The sequence below is a fragment of the Myxocyprinus asiaticus genome, chromosome 15 (genome assembly GCF_019703515.2).
Source record: "Myxocyprinus asiaticus isolate MX2 ecotype Aquarium Trade chromosome 15, UBuf_Myxa_2, whole genome shotgun sequence".
Classification (NCBI taxonomy): domain Eukaryota; kingdom Metazoa; phylum Chordata; class Actinopteri; order Cypriniformes; family Catostomidae; genus Myxocyprinus; species Myxocyprinus asiaticus.
The window spans coordinates 30,303,845-30,324,189 of record NC_059358.1 but is presented as its reverse complement, the minus strand read 5'-3'; the positions used below and the strand labels follow the sequence as shown (position 1 = coordinate 30,324,189).

The 20,345-nt window shown below is 37.3% G+C and overlaps 1 protein-coding gene across 2 annotated transcripts in view; it reads left to right on the top strand.

Moving 5' to 3' along the window:
- The first annotated feature begins 1,528 nt into the window (after positions 1–1,528).
- LOC127453429 (ankyrin repeat and IBR domain-containing protein 1-like) overlaps positions 1,529–20,345 on the top strand; it is a 58,808-nt gene continuing 39,991 nt past the window's right edge. Inside the window, exons 1-6 of one of the 2 annotated variants that reach the window (XM_051719755.1) lie at positions 1,565–1,675; positions 2,210–2,305; positions 15,109–15,373; positions 15,575–15,875; positions 17,176–17,358; positions 17,517–17,634. In XM_051719755.1, the coding sequence (XP_051575715.1) occupies positions 15,186–15,373; positions 15,575–15,875; positions 17,176–17,358; positions 17,517–17,634 (790 nt within the window). In that variant the 5' untranslated portion in view covers positions 1,565–1,675; positions 2,210–2,305; positions 15,109–15,185. Of the gene's footprint in view, positions 1,676–2,209; positions 2,306–15,108; positions 15,374–15,574; positions 15,876–17,175; positions 17,359–17,516; positions 17,635–20,345 lie in introns of both variants that reach the window. The other variant, XM_051719754.1, reaches the window with a different exon arrangement.

The window sequence follows — 20,345 nt, the reverse complement described above, 5'->3', positions numbered from 1 at the left end:
TTAAATACTAAACCAGTAGACACAAAATAGATGGTGAATTATTAGAGTAATGTGGGACACCTATGATCTGACAACAAGCAAATCTATGGAAACTAGACTTCACTTCTAATATACTTCACAATAAATTGTTAGAGTTTATGAGAAAGCGACAGCTAATGAGGTAACACATATCTGATGATTATTTGTCTGAGATTAACATATTTCAAAATAATTTTAAACTATTATAATTTATATAAAAAATACAGATTTATATTACAATTCCTACCAATAATGTATTATTTTAATTTGTTACCTACTGCCATTGATGACTTGTACAAAGCTGTCAACTTAAAGCAAATACGTGCAACAGCAAGTATGAGGAATAAGTGGAATTGTATTACACCACTTCCATCTGGTGTTTCATTTTAGTAATGACACAATCTCCAAGAGGTTAATTACCACAAAAATGGCAGCATTTTGATTTGCTTTTGTGTATTAAACAGAGTTATATCCACAGGATTAAACCATCAGCAATCAGATTAGAACTCAACCACTAATACTTTTAAAACTATTATTTACTCATCTGTGGCTTTTATTTTGAAACAGAAAAATATTGTTGGTAGTGCAGCAGGAGCATAAACATACTGTAAGCATAACTGTCATCATTTCCCCCCTGTGTAATCAGTTTAATTGCACTACCTGAAGGGCAGGAACATTCTAGGGCTGTCATACTTTCCAGCTGTTGAATATAAATAGTGCAGTTTGAGAAGAAGATGGGGTGATGTCTAATAAATAATATTTTCTACATTAAAGACATTAATTAATCTGAGATTGACTGAAAAACAGTAGGCTACACTATAATAAGAATCAAACATGAAAGAGGGGTTTTATCATATAAATATTTTTTTAAAAGCAGACTTTATGCTGCATACTTTATTACAAGAGAATATATATCAATTGTCTGAGGGGGTTGTTTCCCCACACACCAGTTAGTATGACGCGTAACTGACTGCAGATATAGGCCTATCAAAACTGAATTGACGGATATCACTGGTATCATTAAAAAATCAGTTTAGATATTCCAACAGTTAAAGTATGATTCATTTTGTTAATCAAATACCACCAAAGCACCTAGCAAAACTTGAAATGGTCAAAGTGCTGCTCGCTGCAGCTATTTTCTGACATTTACTTATATTTAATATTTAATTATTTAAAATGCGCAAAGAAAAGTTTCTCTTAGAAACTCTACTCTTTCAAAATAAATACCATGTTTACCATAGTTTCCGCCAAAATACCACAGTTCCTACAGTTGTTAGTTACGAAAGTAAAACTGTGTTAACTTGGTATTAGTCAGGCATTGTCATTAAAATGATATAAGGTTAAACGATTTTCGATTTTTTTTTATTAACACTTCCAATGGGGTGTCAGTCTAGGGTGAGAAACCTACCGAATATTTACACCCTGTTACACTCCTGTTTGCTAGTTCGGTTGCGCTCTATTGGGACTTTTATTTTGAAAAGCGCAATATCAGCGTTGCCACGGCGTGATTGACGCAGGCTTCACAGCGGCTGATGACCGTTAACAACAAAGACGAAAGGCAGATATTTATTTAGAGTCAGCACAGTTTCATCAGATAACCGCTCAATTATTCCGGGTCAAAAAGAGAAAAAACGACCGCTATCGCCTAGATAAGTGGGTAAGTCGGTTATTTAGATGTTTTTTTTTTGTGCTGGATCGGGGAAATTACTTGTTTATTACGAGATGCAATAATATTTTAAGACGTTTACATCTAATAACAGTTAATCAACCGGTTGACAGCTATTAAATAGTGTTTATTTATTATAGCTATGCCTATAAATCATCTTTATTTATGTATTTATTGTGACATCTGGGTTTATAATGACAAGTTACCAAGCTAACTCAGTTGAGATTAATATCGCGACTGATCAAAACTTAAACGAATTGGAAAAATCAAACAGTTTTTGTATTAATTTTACAACTATAAGTATCAGCTTTTCTGCGCAATGGGAATACATGAGAAATGATTTAGCTAAAAGTCAGTGCCCAGCTACCAGCTGAAAAACACGCCCCGGTGACTATTTTTGTCTATGTAAATAATACAGACGTTTTCAATGCATGAGTGGCGATTTTCTCATGATATGAGTGTGTTATCTATGTAATGTGTATGTAAATGGAAGAGACTGTAAACACATCGCCCGGCCCCTTCTAGGAAATCGACGTTTGTCTATAAACAGCGCAAAGAATCTGGAGCAGCACAACACAACAGCTGACTTCCTGCATGCCGATGATTTCACTCTCAAACGGGGCAAGTTAAACGTTAATGTATTTTAATACCCTTACGAAAATTATCATGGTATAATCCGTAGTTTGTGCACCAACATACCCCAGTTACTACAATTCTTGTTGTTGAACTGGCCCTGTGGAAAATAAACTCCTTTAAAGGTGCACTCTGTAATTTTTTTCTTCATTAAAAAAGTTTCACTACAAAAGAAATTAATAGTAATTGTAAAGCATGTGTATAAAATTACGAACACTCACAAGCGATAAAGAGTAGTATCAGTAACATTATGAAAACTATTTTATTCTACGTAGAGAGGGTCCCCTCATGGGGGCTGCCATTTTAAGAATGCATACCCAGCTGAAAACAAGTCGCTTAATCTCAATAACTGCCCTGTTATTAGACACTTTTACTCTTTGATTGAATTAATCATGGCTGACTGTAGATAGGGAATTTCTACAGTGGCACTGGTAACTGAAAACGATTGCATTTGAATGATGCTGCCTGCATCCAGTGTCATTGTAAATCCAAAATAAATGCCGTATTAGCCAGCGCAACATGAACAAATGTGCCCAAGTGTACCTTTAAATTTCATTTTTCACACTCACTAGTTTATTTAATTTTTCTAAAAATGTCCAACAGTGGATATACATGCATCACAGGAGAATTCTAAGAATTCTTTTCTATTTTCTTTCTGAAAGTCACAAACATTTCTACTCCAGTTTCATACAGTATATATTTTTATTTTGGATTTTCATATTTTAAGATTAAAAGTCTGGGTCTGGGACAAGGGTAAACAATAAATTACATAGAAGGCATTTAAAAAGTAGCAAAAATAATGAAGGCATGGAAAAAAGTTTGCAAGAGAGTTTTAATGTGCTCTCTCTCTCTCTCTCTCTCTCTCTGTATATATATATATATATATATATATATATATATATATATATATATTAGACTGTATATATATAATCTTTTTGTTTTATTAAAAATCAACTCCTTAGATTTAAAAGTGCTAATTTTATTTTTCAGAAGACACTGATGGCTTCCAAGTTACCACAGTTTTACTGCAGTAGTAACAACCACTGTTGGCATTATGACGATGCCATTATGGTGGAAACTATGGTTACCATGGCAATATATTTTTGAAAGGGTACACTTGACAGGTGCATTAAAATGCCCTGCAACTCTGGGGCACTTTGATTTGACAAAAATAAAAAGATGTATGTTAAGCCTGTCACAACAACAGAATGGTTTTCTGTTTTCACACTGGTTTTAATTATTGACAGTATGGTTTGATTGCTTATGTTATATTCGTGAAAGTTTTACCATGGAACAGTTTATAATGTTGTGTTCACATTAATCGTTCGATATATGCCAATCCAAACCCACCCAAACAAGGTTGGCCATGAAACTGGGCCAGTAGAGTTGTGCTTTTCCCATGAGGTTGCCTGTCTGTAGTGAAACTGAAGTCAGTTTTTGTACATGGCCCTAGATGATTTTTTTCTGCTATTCTTTGTTTCAACAGCAAAGAAATCTGGTTTATGTTGCTCTGTATGTTGAGATAACCTATAATGGCAGTGAAAATATGAATACAGCTGACACCTCAGGTGTCCATGTTGACAGATGGCATTTGTGGGTGCATAAATTTTGCCTTGCTGAATCCTGCCCCTCGACAGAACCTGCTCTCAGTAGGTAGACAGCATTTGGCAGAGGGAGCCGGAAGACCCTAGTGTTATAGGAAGTCTGTGTTTTTTTTTTTTCCCACACAAGCTCCTGTGGAGAATGAGTCAGTTTTTTGGGACAATAACCTGCTTGCTTCTGATCCAAGACCAGTGTAAGTTTTTCTCTTGAAAAGGATGAGAAGGATTTGTGTAGACATGCTGGTTTCAGATGAGCTCTCAGAGGCAGTTACCCTCTTGAAGATCTTCTAAAGGGCAGGCATGTGAAGTGGGACATGTTTAGCATCTGCTTCTGTCAGGCCTCTTATGTGGTTGAACATGTGATTTTGCTTTGTTAATGCTGTTTGGCTGTGATGGGGAGTCAATTCACGCCTAATAGGTACTTCTGGCCTTTTTCATGCAGGTTTTGTCTCGGAGGCAGAGCCTACACAGGGTTTTAAAGGTTATACATTTAAAGGAATAGTTCACTCATAGTTGAAAATACTGTCATTATTTACTTGCCCAGATATGTCTTTCGTTATTTGGTGGAACAAAAAAATGAGACTTTTGAAGAAACTCCATGCCATTTTTTTTCTAAATGACAGTTCATAGTGACTAGACCAAATCAAATCAAATCAAATCAAATCACTTTATTGTCACACAGCCATATACACAAGTGCAATGGTGTGTGAAATTCTTGGGTGCAGTTCCGATCAACATAGCATTCGTGACAGTGATGAGACAGTACCAATTTACAATAACATCATATTAACACAACACAATTTAAACATCTGATATACACATAATTACACTCAACAATATACAAATAATAACATACACTGTACAGTATACAATACGCTGTTTTTTTTATTTTTTTTTTTAACTATATAGATACACATTATTCAATAAAAAAAATAAATAAATAAATTAGACCATGGCTGATAAGTGTCTTAAAAGTAGTAAATAAAAGTCTCCAGACTAACATTTCAGAGCAGTCGTGCACATTCAACAGTAAAACATTGATTTTTAGTTGGGATTCAGATGTTATTAAGAATAGTAACATTGGTAAAAGTTATTGTATATACACCTACCTAGTTTATATACGGCTAAATCGAAATATTCTGACAGTGCAACAGTGTTGGGACTCCAACTGTTTAGTTAGTTACCTCTGGGAAATTCTGAAGACAAACAAAGCAAGTTACTGTTTCCTACACTCAAAGAGCTTTAGAACAGATTTTAGACTGAACAAAAACGTATTCCTTGATTCATAACAATTCTGAATATTTACTATAGTTTTAAAACTATGTTTTAAGTTTTATAACAGTGGTATTTCTATTATAAGACCATGAAAACTAAAGGTTAAACCATGCATGCCAGAGCATGTGAGCGGAGCGGTGTGACACTCCGCTCAATAACCCGCTCCATGCACATGCGCTCCGCTCAGCCACTCACGGCCCAAGCGAACGCTCCGCTCAAATACCGCTCACGCTTACCGGTAAAAAAGCGTTCGCTCAAATCCCGCTCCGACATTAAATTTCTCTGTAGTATACTTGGTTCCAAGCACTTACACAGGGGGTAGCTACAGTGGCCCAAGCAACTGCCCCTTTGCCCACATGGGCTTAGATATAGACTATAGGCCAATATTTATTAAATTATCAAATGATTAGTAACGTACACATCTGAAATTATGTGATTGTATTGTTGTGTTTTTGTATATAAAATCTCGCTGTTTATTTTGGACTGGTTTACAGCAACTGTTAGATAATCGGGTCAACCAGACCTTCCTTATCATTTGTAATCAGTCAAATATTTCTCTGTTAGCACATTTGTCATCAACATCTTCAAATAATACCTTAAAAAAAAATTCAGTTCCAAATGACCATTATTCACTTTAAACAAGTCATCAAACACGCCTCTACAAGTGATAAAACATCTGTGCGTTGGCACGGAAACTAGCATATGCGCAAATTTGCACTTTTCAGTTTAAACTGGACCCGAGTGAGCAACCGACCCAGAAAACCACAATCTTTTCAACTTTAAAGTTTGTTCGAGTCGTTTATGGCAATAATGAAAACATGGACTGTACCAGGTAAAATATTGCAGGTAAAAGTGAAATTCATAATTGTTCTTCAGTTGTCTCCACGGAATGATTATACTATAGATTTGATAGATTAATAGGTTTCTGATTTAATGCTATCAGACTTTGGGTCTGTAAATTAAAATGAGCAATTTCTCATCCTAATTTTGTGTTCAGATTTATTAAGTTATCCAGAAAAGATCAGTGAATGTTTTTCTCTTTTTCAGTGTTGTTACTTTATTAATATTCCCTACAATTTTATATGTACGAATCATATGCAATCTAAAGGACTGTGGTTAATTATATAATAATTATTATATTAGTAGATATCATGTGCTCCCTTTGTTTTTCCTTGATATTTTTAAAGCATTATAAAGTGAATCTGGACTTTATATGCATCAAACAATCATGTCTTGTGCATGCGCTCTGTATATGTACAGCAAGGTTTAACCATGGATTTAACAAATAAAAAATTATTGTCCTGCATAAAGCAGGATTTTGTCCAATGTACACTATATGGCCAAAAGTTTGTGGACACCATATGTGCTTGAAAAGAACACTTACGTGAGAATGCTGTTTGTAGACTACAGCTCAGCATTCAACACCATAGTGCCCTCCAAGCTTGATGAGAAACTCCGGGCTCTGGGCTTAAACAGCTCGCTGTGCAGCCGGATCCTGGACTTCCTGTCAAGCAGACGCCAGGTGGTTAGAATAGGCAGCAACATCTCCTCATCACTGACCCTCAACACTGGAGCCCCACAGGGCTGTGTTCTCGTCCCACTCTTGTATTCCTTGTACACACATGACTGTGTGGCAACACATAGCTCCAATGCCATCATGAAGTTTGCTGATGACACGACAGTGGTAGGTCTGATCACTGACAATGATGAAACAGCCTACAGAGAGGAGGTGCACACTCTGACACACTGGTGTCAGGAGCACAACCTCTCCCTCAACGTCAGTAAGACAAAGGAGCTTGTGGTGGACTTCAGGAGAAGAGATAGAGAACACAGCCCCATCACCATCAATGGAGCACCAGTGGAGAGAGTCAGCAGCTTCAAGTTCCTGGGTGTCCACATCTCTGAGGAACTCACATGGTCCATCCACACTGAAGTCATTGTGAACAAGGCTCATCAGCGCCTCTTCTTCCTGAGAAGTTTGGAATGAACCGCCACATCCTCACACGGTTCTACACCTGTACTATAGAGAGCATCCTGACTGGCTGCATCTCCGCCTGGTACGGCAATAGCACCACCCACAACCGCAAAGCACTGCAAAGGGTGGTGTGAACTGCCAGACACATCATCGGACGTGAGCTTCCCTCCCTCCAGGACATATATACCAGGCGGTATGTGAAAAAAGCTCGGAGGATCATCAGAGACTCCAGCCACCCGAGCCATGGGCTGTTCTCACTGCTACCATCAGGCAGGCTGTATCACAGCATCAGGACCCGCACCAGCCGACTTCATGACAGTTTCTTCCCCCAAGCAATCAGACTTTTGAACTCTTGATCTCCCATGATCAAAATAGATCAGCACTGCACTTTATTACTCTTACTCTTACATCTCACACCAGACTGTCATAAATTATATTATTATTATAATATATTCTCTCTTAACAACTGACTATCAACCGACAGCCTGAATGTCAATACAGTACAATACAACCTACTGTACATTCTATATACTATATATACTTTTTTATTGAATAATGTGTATCTATATTGTGTGTATTGTATACTGTACAGTGTATGTTATTATTTGTATATTGTGTTGTAATTATGTGTATATTAGACTTTAAATTGTGTTGTGTTAATCTGATGTTTATTGTAAATTGGTATATGTCTCATCACTGTCACGACTGCCATGTTGCTCGGAACTGCACCCAAGAATTTCACACACCATTGCACTTGTGTAAATGGCTGTGTGACAATAAAAGTGATTTGATTTTGATTTGATGAGCATTTGATTTCAAAACCTTAGGCATCAATTTCCCCCTTTGCTGTAATAACAGCTTCCACTCTTTTGGGAAGGCTTTCCACTATACTGTATGTAGTAACATGGCTGCAGGGATTTGCTCTCATTCAGACACAAGGCTATCAGTGAGGTCAGGAACCGATGTTGGTCGATGGGGCCTGAACTTACATTTGCTGTTCCAGTTCACCCCAAAAGTGATCAGTGGGGTTCAGGTCTGGGCTTTGTGCAGGCCAGTCAATTTCTTCCACGCCAGACACAGTAAACCATTTCTTTGTGGACCCCACTTTGTTCACAGGGGCATTGTCATGCTGGAACAGAATAGGGCTATCCCCAAACAGTTGCCACAAATTTGGAAGCGCACAAAGCCCAAGCCATTACATAAAGAAACATTTAAGATTTTTCTTTACTGTATTTAATGGAGTAACCAAATTCGTTAATTAGAAGGGGGTGTCCACAAACTTTTGGCCATATAGTGTATATATTAGATGAAACCATGTTTAATGATCCTAAAAAAATAAATAAAAAAATGTATTCACAAATTACACTGCATTTAAGAAAAGTTTTTTTTGTAATGTACAATCATTTATAGATTTTTTTTCTCTGCGTATGAATGCAGCAAGTTTTTTTTTTTTTTTTTATGTTTCACTTCTCGTTAAGGTATGGATTTGGCTTTGGGAAACTGACCAGCAGTTATGTGGCACTTTATCCCGAAGCAGAAATCGAAAGCTGGTCGATTAAGTGAGATAATTCCACAATTAAATTCTCTATGCGAGAGCGGAAATCTTTACCAATCAATTGTACAATGAAGGCATGAAAGCAGAATGAGCGAGCGGCAATGAGCGGCCTTAGTGAGCGGAGCGGATTATTCAAAAAGGCACTCTCCGCTCAGGTGAAATTATCACCGCTCATGCTCTGATGCATGCATGGCTTCTCACTACCATTGTTAGTAACTCCTATAAAACAAAACAATGGCATTTTTGTTATGAAAATAAATACATTTAGAAATTATTCATTTAGAAACAAAATTTTGAAACTGGCAAAGTTGTAACAAAAAAAATCATATTCCCTCACTCCCCAAATATGTTATATTTCAAGGGGTCATGACATTTTTTAAAATTAATTTAATACATTCCTTGAGGTTCACTCAGTAGTAGTAAAGTTTTTTTTGCACAAAAAATAGTCATACATTTGTAAAACATGATCATGTTCCACAACACTCCAGACAACACTAACATAAAAAGCTTCTTCCTGTTGCTGCTGGCGCCTAGCTCGAGTCTGTGTTTGTAGCCTGCTAGCTTTTTTAGCATCTCTTATCTATCTGTTTTCAGCTTTTAATCCTTGATATCTGTAATTTTTCAGTGCGCATCAGGTCCCCCCCCCCCATTCTCTTATTGTGATTCAACTGCGTGCATTTTTCCACGTGCATCCGCTTTCTATTTTTATCGCGATTAAACTGTGTGCATTTTACAGCGCGCACCCGTTTTCTCCACTGTGTTACACGGATTCTTGCATCGATCTCAAAGCACTGCTTATCAAGAACAACAAACAATTGCGTGAGGGATTCACATCGATCTCAAAACCTCGCCACTCAGGAACAACCAACAACAACAAACAATTGCGGTAAGTCATGGCATCCGCTAATGTTATTGCTTCCTGCATTACATGCCACATGTTTACTATAGCTTCTTCCATCAGCAGTGAGGGATTCACATGTGATAAATGTAAGGAACTAATCAGGCTGATGAAGAAGGTTAATGAGTTAGAGACCCGCATCCGAACGCTAGTGGAGGTCAGTGAGAAAAAGAAGCCGGTAGATACTGTTTTGGATGTGGGTAGTACAACGAGCAACACACACACTTTGTTAGGGTTTCCAATTGATTCTCCCCACTCAGTGATGCATCCACTGAAAATCATGTTGAAAGAGCCCTAATAATTGGTGATTCTATTATAAGGAATGTGGAAATAGAGACTACAGCCACCATCGTTAAATGCATTTCGGGTGCCAGAGTGTCTGATATCAGATCAAATTTACAAGTGCTGGCTAATGCTAAATGTAGATTTTCTAAAATTGTTATTCATGTCAGCACTAACAATGTCCGACTTCACCAGTCGGAGATCACTAGAGGTAATGTTAAAGGGGTGTGTGAACTTGCAAAAGTTATGTCAGACACTGTAATATGCTCTGGCCCCCTCCCTGCTCATCGTGGTGATGAGGTTTATATTAGATTGAACGGCTGGATGTCTGAGTGGTGTCTGGAGAATAGCATAGGATTTATAGAGAATTTGAAGAGTTTTTGGGGTATACCTGACTTGCTAAAGTGAAATGGACTGCATCTCTCCAGGGAAGGTGTTGTTCTCCTCTCTAGTAATTTGGCTCATATTCGTAATAGTGATTGTATTTGACTAACTGGGGCCCAAGTCAGGAAACAGACAAACTGGCTAATCTGAACGTCTGCTAGCTGCCTTGAGACATCACACAGGTCACATAAATTACAACACATAGAGACCGCATTACCTAGATAACATATAGAGACTGTGTCTGTTCCCCGAAATACCAAACACAAACCCCTCACTAAATCGTTTAGAATTTGTTTTATTAAGGTAAAACTTAGAAAAACATCTAAAAAATTGAAGATAACATCATATAAACATAGGGCTACTAAACATTAGATCTCTTTCAACCAAAGCACTAATTGTTAATGAAATTATTACAGATCATAGTTTGGATGTGCTGTGTTTGACTGAAACCTGGCTTAAACCGGATGAATATATTAGTTTAAATGAATCTACTCCCCCAAGTTATTGTTATAAACACGAGCCTTGTCTGAAGGGTCGAGGAGGAGGTGTTGCTACAATTTACAGTGACATTTTTGGTGTTACTTAGAGGACAGGATATTAGCTTAAGTCTTTTGAACTAATAATGCTTATTGTAACACCGTCAGATATAAATAAAAAAATCTCTGTCGTCTTTTGCCCTTGCTACAGTGTATAGATCACCCGGACCTTATTCTGATTTCCTTGGTGAATTAGCAAATTTTCTGTCAGATATAGTAGTTACTGTAGATAGAGCTTTAATTGTTGGTGACTTCAACATTCTCATAGATAATGAAAATGACACATTGGGATTAGAATTTATCGATATTCTCAACTCGCTTGGAGTCAGACAAAATGTGACGGGACCAACTCATCCCCATAATCATATGCTAGATTTAATTCTGTCATATGGAGTTGATGTTGATACTATAGAAAGTCTACCATAGAGCGATGACATCTAAGATCATTACCTCGTCTCTTATATGCTGCGATAGGCTAATGTTACTTAATCTACACCATGCTATCGTTCAGATAGAACTATTCTTTTGACCACTAAAGATAGCTTCACTAATAATCTTCCAGATCTATCTCATACACTCAGTAAACCCCAAAGTCTAGAAGAACTAGATGAAATAACAGAAAATATAAATATAGTCTTCTCTAGCAGTCGTGATAGTGTCATACCATGGTACAGTAATCACACTCACGCTCTCAAGAGAGCAGCTCGAAAAATGGAGCGCAAGTGGAAGAATACAAAATTAGAGGTATTTCGCAGTGCATGGAAGGATAGTGTCTGTAGCTACAGACAGGCACTAAAAGCTGCCAGGTCAGCATATTTTAGCAAACTCATTGAAAATAACCACAACAATCCTGGGTGTTTATTCAGTACTGTGGCAAAATTGGTTAGGAATAAAGCCTCAACTGAACCAGATATTCCATCGCAGCACAATAGTAATGAATTTCTTTACTGAAAAAATTCAAATAATCAGAAATAAAATTGGAATTATGTAATCATCTGTCACAGTACCTCAGAAAACAGTGTCTCATAATTTTCCTCACGTGCAACTTCAGTCCTTCGCACATCATTTACTTGCATTAGCATGGTTTAGGTCCTGTTTAGCAGATCGCTACCACTTTATCTGTGTAAAGGATGAATCGTCAAATCAAACAAAAGTATGGAGTTTCACAGGGATCAGTTTTAGGGCCTCTGCTTTTCTCCTTATATATGCTTCCCCTGGGAGAGGAATCATGGAATAAGTTTCCATTGTTATGCCGACGATACCCAACTTTATATTACTTCGAAACATGATGAAATTTCACAATTCTCCAAATTAACAGAGAGTATCAGTGAGATTAAAGATTGGATGGCCAGAAATTTCCTTCAACTCAATTCCGACAAAACAGAGGTACTAATTATTGGACCAAAAACCTCTAAAAATAAGCAGCTAAAATATAATTTCGCCTCATTTTATCGTCGTTACATTTATAATAAATTTCGTATTAAAAAATTCTGTTAGACCATTCAAAGCTTTGTATGTAGTTATCTCCACAGTACTTAAGTGACCTTCTACCATTCTATATTCCATCACATTCATTATGATCGCAAAACTCTGGCCTGTTAATAGTTCCTAGATTATCAAAATCCACAAAAGGAGGTGGATCCTTTTCCTATTTGGCTTCTATACTATGGAATAGTCTCCCTAACACTGTTCGGGATTGCACACTCACTGAGTTTAAGTCTAGACTAAAACCTCATCTATTTAGCCAGGCATACACCTATTTTATTCTTCACCACACAATTAGGCTGCTTTAGTTAGGTCTGCCGGAATCTGAAACATAGATCATGATCAATTTTTAATGATCTAAACATTTAATGGCATCTACGCTAATATTATTCTATTTGTTTCCACTCCTATCCTGAGGTCACCAGAACCAGCCGGATCCAGCTCCATTCCTGCTTGGTATCAGACTCCACTGCTACGTGTCTCTGAGTGATGACGACAAAATGCAGCCGGTGCTAGCCAGACATTACTTCAGTGTTTTTGACTTCAGAGGATGAACTGATGCCAACTCCAACCATAAGACATGGGATACATCATATGCCATTGCCTGAACCTTGGACTTAGGATAGACCTCACCTAAATTACCAGCCGGTTGAACTGCAAAGCACCTCACTGATCTCGGCCTGCATCACCTTGGTCTAATGATGGACTATACTCTTAAAATGGAATACATAGACGATCAATAAATTGCCAACAAAAGCCTTCATCAGCCAACTAACAAAGGACAATGCATCTATATGAACTTCTGCACTTAATCCAGGATGAACTTCAAAGACATTAGTCATTAATCTTACAGTTCTTACAAAATCTTTGTTTAAACACTGGCCTTTAACACTTACTTAGTTTAATAATTTTAAACCATGACTTGCACTGCACATAAATAAGTAATATTGGCATTATATTCATGCTGTTAGCCAGAGGGGAACTGGCCCCCACAGTGAGCCTGGTTTCTCCCAAGGTTATTTTTCTCCATTAACCAACATCTTATGGAGTTTTGTGTTCCTTGCCACAGTCACTTTCAGCTTGCTCACTGGGTTTCTAAATACAACTATTATTTAATTTTTATACACACTTCATAATTGTATTTAATCAAACTACACAATGATGACTCTAAGACTTTATAGATATTACGGTTTCATTTTCTGTTAATGCATGATTTTCTGTAAAGCTGCTTTGAAACGATGTGTGTTGTGAAAGGTGTTATACAAATAAAAATTACTTGACTTTTAATAATGTCTATATGTCATTGTAATGTGTGGTCATTACTCACTTTTATTCATAATTCATCCGGCCCCTTTTCTTGTTGAACGAGATGGCAGGTCTTATTTTTCCTATATTTTGTCAAATGCTGGGCTTAACTTTTATAGAGACATAATAAAAGTTAAAGAAAAGCCTAAATATCTTACACTGTGAACCAAAGCACAACATTTCCATATGATAATCATTTCCTTTTAACTGTATGGTCATTTTTACATGTTTACACATTCATAAATTGGGGATCATGTTTTGTGTATACACTACCAGTCATAAGTTTTGAAACACTTGACTGAAATGTTTCTCATGATCTTAAAAATCTTTTAATCTGAAGGCGTATGCTTAAATGTTTGAAATTAGTTTTGTAGACAAAAATATAATTGTGCAACCATATTAATTTATTTCATTATAAAACTAAAAATTTTATTTAAGTTTTTGAAATTGATGACTTGGACCAAATAATAAAGAAAAGCAGCCAATAAGTGCCCAACATAGACGGGAACTCCTTCAATACTGTTTAAAAAGCATCCCAGGGTGATACCTCAAGAAGTTGGTTGAGAAAATGTCAAGAGTACATGTCTGCAAATTCTCGGCAAAGGGTGACTACTTTGAAGATGCTAAAATATAACACAGTTTTGATTTATTTTGGATTTTGTTTAGTCACAACAAAATTCCCATAGTTCCATTTATGTTATTCCATAGTTTTAATGACATTACTATTATTCTAAAATGTGAAAAAAAAAAAAAAAAAAAAACAATATATATATATATATATATATATATAATAAAGAATGAGTAAGTGTTTCAAAATTTTTGACTGGTTGTGTACATATAAACCTTTCTTAGTGCATATCACCCCTTTCCTTGTTTAAAGTGATTGACTCACATGCCGAACTGAAGGAACGACATGCTATTTCACAGCCTGCTCTCCAATGCGGGTTGGCTCATGCTATAATTAGTCTTTACAGGCATGAAAAGCCATCAAACCAGAGCTCACACGTCAGTGATTGAGAAATATGAATCGGTGTGTGGAGAGTGAGAACGATTCGTTCACTTAAAAGATTCGTTCATGAACAAAACATCACTAGCACAGAGTAAAAGATCGGTCTTGGGATTTATGATTCAATATTGAGGTTGTTCAAATGAAGATTGTGATGCATCAGAAAATCTGTATTTTTACCCAGTCCTATCGTTGTATGGAAAAGAGTTGCATGAAAAATTCTCAGTATTAAAATTCTCAAATTCTCATTACAGTATACAATTTTGGAACAATGTGATGGTGAGCAAATAATGATCATTTCAAGCTATTCCTTTAAGAGAACTTCAAGTAGGATTTCTCTTGCTTTAGATGGTGTTTTGCATAATACTTTGCACTGTGGTGGATGTACATTTCTCCGATGTTGACAGTAATACACAAGCATGACCTAACTCTTATCTAATGAAGTTTTCTACACAGTGGACACATTCTTTGCTTTATTGATGTTCCTAGGAAGTCCACCATGTTGGTTATCCGCGAACCCACAGGCTGAAGAGGTCTGATCAGTTGGGAGTGCTGGGAATCGAGAGATGGGGAACTCAGCCACCAAGTTCCGCAAGGCACTGATCAGTGGAGATGAGGTTCTTGCCTATCAGCTCTATGAGGGAAACCCTCAGTTCAAAGAGTCTCTAGACCCCAACACCTCATATGGGGAACCTTACCAACACAACACCCCGCTCCATTATGCTGCCAGACATGCCATGACACGTATACTCAGGTAAAACTTGGTTTCTTCAGTGATATTCAGTCTCTGTTTATCTCTAATTTGTATTACTTATGGATATACTTAAAAACTGCTAAGATCATAGTAAATATGTATTTATTTACTTATTTAAATGTAATTATTTAAATTTCTTATTTTTTACCTTTTCCCTGTATATTTGTAAAGTTGAGCATTTAATGCTTTTCTCTTGTGCAGGTCCTTCCTCTTCAGCAAAGATGGGAACCCCAACAAACGAAATGTGCATAATGAGACAGCACTGCACGTTTTGTGCATGGGGCCACACATACTGCTATCAGAAGGGGCACTGCAGCCGCGTCTGGCCTGGCGCTATGAAGATGAGCGCAGACGGGCCGAGTGCCTCCAGATGATCCTAAAATGGACCGGTGCCAAACTGGATCGTGGTGAATATGAGAGCGCAGACGTTAGTGCCACTGATAACAAGAAGAACACCCCACTGCACTATGCTGCTGCCTCAGGGATGAAGACATGTGTGGAGGTACAGGCTTATGTGCTTATTTCATTATAGATGTGGTTTTTTGTCAGAAAAAAATGGACAAAATTGGTTCTCAACTGGTTTTGCTTCAGGACTCAGAAGTTACATTGGACATCAAGTGGCAACCCAATACAGTACTAAAATTGTTTATCGTACAAAAGTAAACAAAATGCTTTTTAAAATCAAGTATAAAAATATGCTAATATTACCATGAACTACATTTCATGGATTTTACTTGTTCATGGTTTTCGAGGATGATGGCAGGTTACTCAAACTGCCCGTGTTGGGATTTGCCTAATTTGGCTAGCTTCTATCAAGTGAAAGATGGATTTGTGACAAAATAATGTAGAGTTTGATTGGAAGCATGCGCTTTAAAGGAAGAGTTCACTCAAAAATGAAAATTGTCTCATCATTTACTCTCCCTCATGCCATCCCAGATGTGTATGACTTTCTTTCTTCTGCTGAACACAAAGGTTTTTAGATGAATATTTCAGCTCTGTTGGTCCTCACAGTTCATGTGAATGTGACCAAAATTTTGAAGCTCCAAAAGCACATAAAGGCAGCATAAAAGTAATCCTTATGACTCCAGTGGTTAAATCCATATCTTCAGAAGCGATATGATAGGTGAAAGTGAGAAACAGATCAATATTTAGTCCTTTTTTTTTTTTTTTTTACTGTAAATCTCCACATTCACATTCATATTCTTCTTTTGTTTTTGGTGATTCACATTCTTCATGCATATCGCCACCTACTGGGCAGGGAGGATAATTTATTGGAGAAAAAAAGACTTAAATATTTATCTGTTTCTCACCCATACCAATCATATTGCTTCTGAAGACATGGATTTAACCACTGGAGTCTTATGAATTACTTTTATACTGCCTCTATGTGCTTTTTGCATTATGAGGTCCTACAGAGCTGAAATATTCTTCTAAAAATCTTTGTTTGGATTCTGCAGAAGAAAGAAAGTCATTCACATATGGGATGGCATGAGGGTGAGTAAATGATGAGAGAATTTAAATTTTGGGGTAAAATATCCTGTAATGTCCCTTCCTTTTGTTGATAAACCTGTTTTATTTTATAGTTTTGAAACTTTAAAACCTGAACTACACCACACAAAATCAGTGACTGAACCGTCAGTGATGTTAGCACAAAATTCTTCATGGTTTTCATCCTTTATAGTTTCCATCCCACATCAAGATAATGCTGCCTATTCATGAAAAGGAAGTGTTTCCATTATTTAGTTTATTGATCTTTTTGTGTATATTAACAACTTCGTACTCTTGTCTGAATGCTTCTGCAGTTTTTGGTGAAGCGTGGTGCAGACCTATTTGCTGAGAATGAAAACAAGGAGACCCCATGTGACTGTTCCGAGAGGCAGCACCACAATGAGCTTGCGCTCAGTCTGGAGTCTCAGATGGTCTTCTCCACCGACCCCCATGCTGAGGATATCGAGGCAGAGTATGCTGCCTTAGACCGCAGGGAGGTGAGCTCTCCAAACAAACTGTGGAATTTCTTGCAACATCAGGGAATTGACCTCAGGGCCTGGTGTCCAGATGCTACAGATTTCATCCTGAATTTTTTTAGACCAGTAAAAATATAAATGTTTTGTGCATATGATACAAGGCTCTATGTGTGTTTCAGTTTTATGAAGGTTTGCAAGTGCAGGACCTCAGGAGACTGAAGGACATGTTGATAGTGGAGACGGCAGACATGCTGCAAGCTCCTCTCTTCACCGCAGAGGCTCTTCTTCGTGCTCACGGTACTCTTGTGTCACGCTCATGACTGCCATTGGGTGATTCTCACAAAACTTGTCAAATATGTCCTGGTCAATGGGTTAATCCCAAGTCAACACAAAATAATATGAAATTATTCGTAAAGAAAACGAAGCCTATATTTAGGACAATTAAAGGGATTCATCCAAAAATGAAAACTCTCCCATCATTTACTCACCCTCATGCCATTCCAGATGTGTATGACTTTCTTTCTTCTGCAGAACACAAACAAAGATTTTTTGAAGAATATTTCAGCTCTGTAGGTCCATACAATGCAAGTGCATGGTGATCAAACCTTTGTAGCTCCAAAAATCACATAAAGAAAACGCAAAAGTAATCCATACGTCTCCAGTGTTTAAATCCATATCTTCAGAAGTGATATAATAGCTGTGGGTGTGAAACAGATAAAAATGTAAGCCCTTTTTTACTCTAAATCTTCACTTTCACTTTTACATCTGAAAGTCACATGTGGTGCCTGTTTAGTTTCACTCTCACATCTAAAAGGGAAAGTGAAAGTGGAGATTTAAGAGTAAAAAATTACTTAAATATTCTGTTTCTCACAGAAAAGATTTTGTGCATTGTGACATTATTTTCAGGACACTTAAGCTCATTTTACCCCTCAATTCCTTATTACTGTAACACGTCCGGCATTTTACTTTTACAATTCCATTTATTTCAGTGATGATTCTTATTCTGTATTATATACTTTATATACTGTAAAAAAGTAAAAGATGCTGTTGTACAATGATTCTTTAAATTAAAATGAGTGAAAATGAAAGGCAATACCAAGGGAGTACTACTATGATGTATAAATACTTTACAGTTTAATAGTATAGCATTTTATCATGTTGCGAAATGAGAAAATTATAATATCCATGTTTTTTTTGCATTTAGATAATGAGAATTGGGGGTAAAATGTGTGGTCATGAAAAAATATCACAATGTAACAAATCTTAATGGCCCTAAAATAGGCTTTATTTTCTTTATACAAAATATAATTTCTTATTTGTTTCTTTACATTTTGGATTAAAATAGGACTAGGACATTTTCTTGACAGGTGTCACCCCATTACCCAGCCAGTAGGCCCAAATGCAATTTGCATACTTTTGTGTTGCAAAAATGTTTTCCGTACTGATTGTGGAGTAAAATCTGGTCACATAGGATATGTTTTTTTTTTAAATTAAAAAACAGCTAGATGGAATACAACGTAGGGGTCTCGAGACAAGCTTTCAGACGTTAACTTTTAACTTGACATGCCTTGCATCTGAAACCGTGTACTGTCACAGTATGCACTGTATTTGATGAAGGACACACTTCTCGGCCAGTAAAACAGTATGTTCTTTAGGTATACAAGCAAGAAGTATGAACGGATTTCGGACATACTTCATCTGGGGATGTGGGTATTGACCGATGATATAAAATGATAAATTACATAACAACAACCGCTGAAATAATCTGCTCTGGTTTTGTAAAACAAGCAATATTTAAGCACAAGGAACAACTTTCTTAGTTATGTATAAAGTTGAAGAGCCGTCCGACTCGCGGTTTACCGACATTCTTTTAAATCCAGCATTTTGAACGTGGCGTCTCCTTAGCTCCCGAGGGATTATGGGATTGTAAAGTGTCCAGCCGATCTGCACTTCAGAATTTCGCTGGAAATAGTAGGTCATCCAGGTATTTCTCGCTTACTGATTCATGAATACTGAGGATTTGGACATACTAACACATTGGCATACTGTTTTTGACATACTATATATAGTAGGGAAGTATGGATATTCGGATGCAGCGATGTTGTCCTAAAAATGCATTGCTTGTGCTTGTGAGATGCTGAAAAACAGTGAGATGCAATGCAGCGGTCAAATAATGTCCTGTGTGAGCAGCCCCTAAATAAATCTGTGCCTCAGCCTCCCTTAAAAATCTGTAATTACGTGATTTGCGTAACCTTGGTTCTCTGATAGCATTAAGTGAGGTGTCTCACTATGGGATACGCCCCTTCCGCATATTCCTAGAAGCCCTATTACATTATGCCATTCCCTGTTGGCTGGCAGAATTGACGCTTGTGTCAAGAGGAGGTTTCCACTTCCCAATACAAAAGGGGCGACACAACATCATCACGTCATTCAAAACAAGCACATGTCTTCCTTGCTTCACACAGCAAGGAGGGTGATCTGGTGTGTCACCTCACTTAATGCTGTCAGAAAACCGGGGTACGCAAGTAACCTATAGTTCTCTTTCAAGCATACATTTCGGTGTCTCACTATGGGATATCCCAACTATTGTCAGACAACCTGTTTCGAATCCCTCTGCCAACCATATAATTATCCAGAACTGGAGAGTCCTGGCGGACTCAAGAGCCAATGCTCAGTACAGCATGTGCTAAAGTCTGTGCTGTAACATCTAATTTATAAAACCTTGCAAATGTGTGAGGTGAAGACCAGCTTCAAATATCTTGTATCATAACCCCTTTAAAGAGAGCCCACGATGTAGACATTCCCCTTGTAGAATGCGCACACAACCCAGTTGGGGTATTAAGACCCTTACTGGAATATGCCAAAGAAATGGCCTCCACTATCCAGTGCAATAAGCGCTGTTTGGTGATCGGTTTTCCCTTGCGCGGTTTCGCCCAGAAAACAAACAGCTGATCACTCTCCCTGAATTCTCCAGTTTTCTCTGTGTAAATGCGCAGAGCATGCACTGG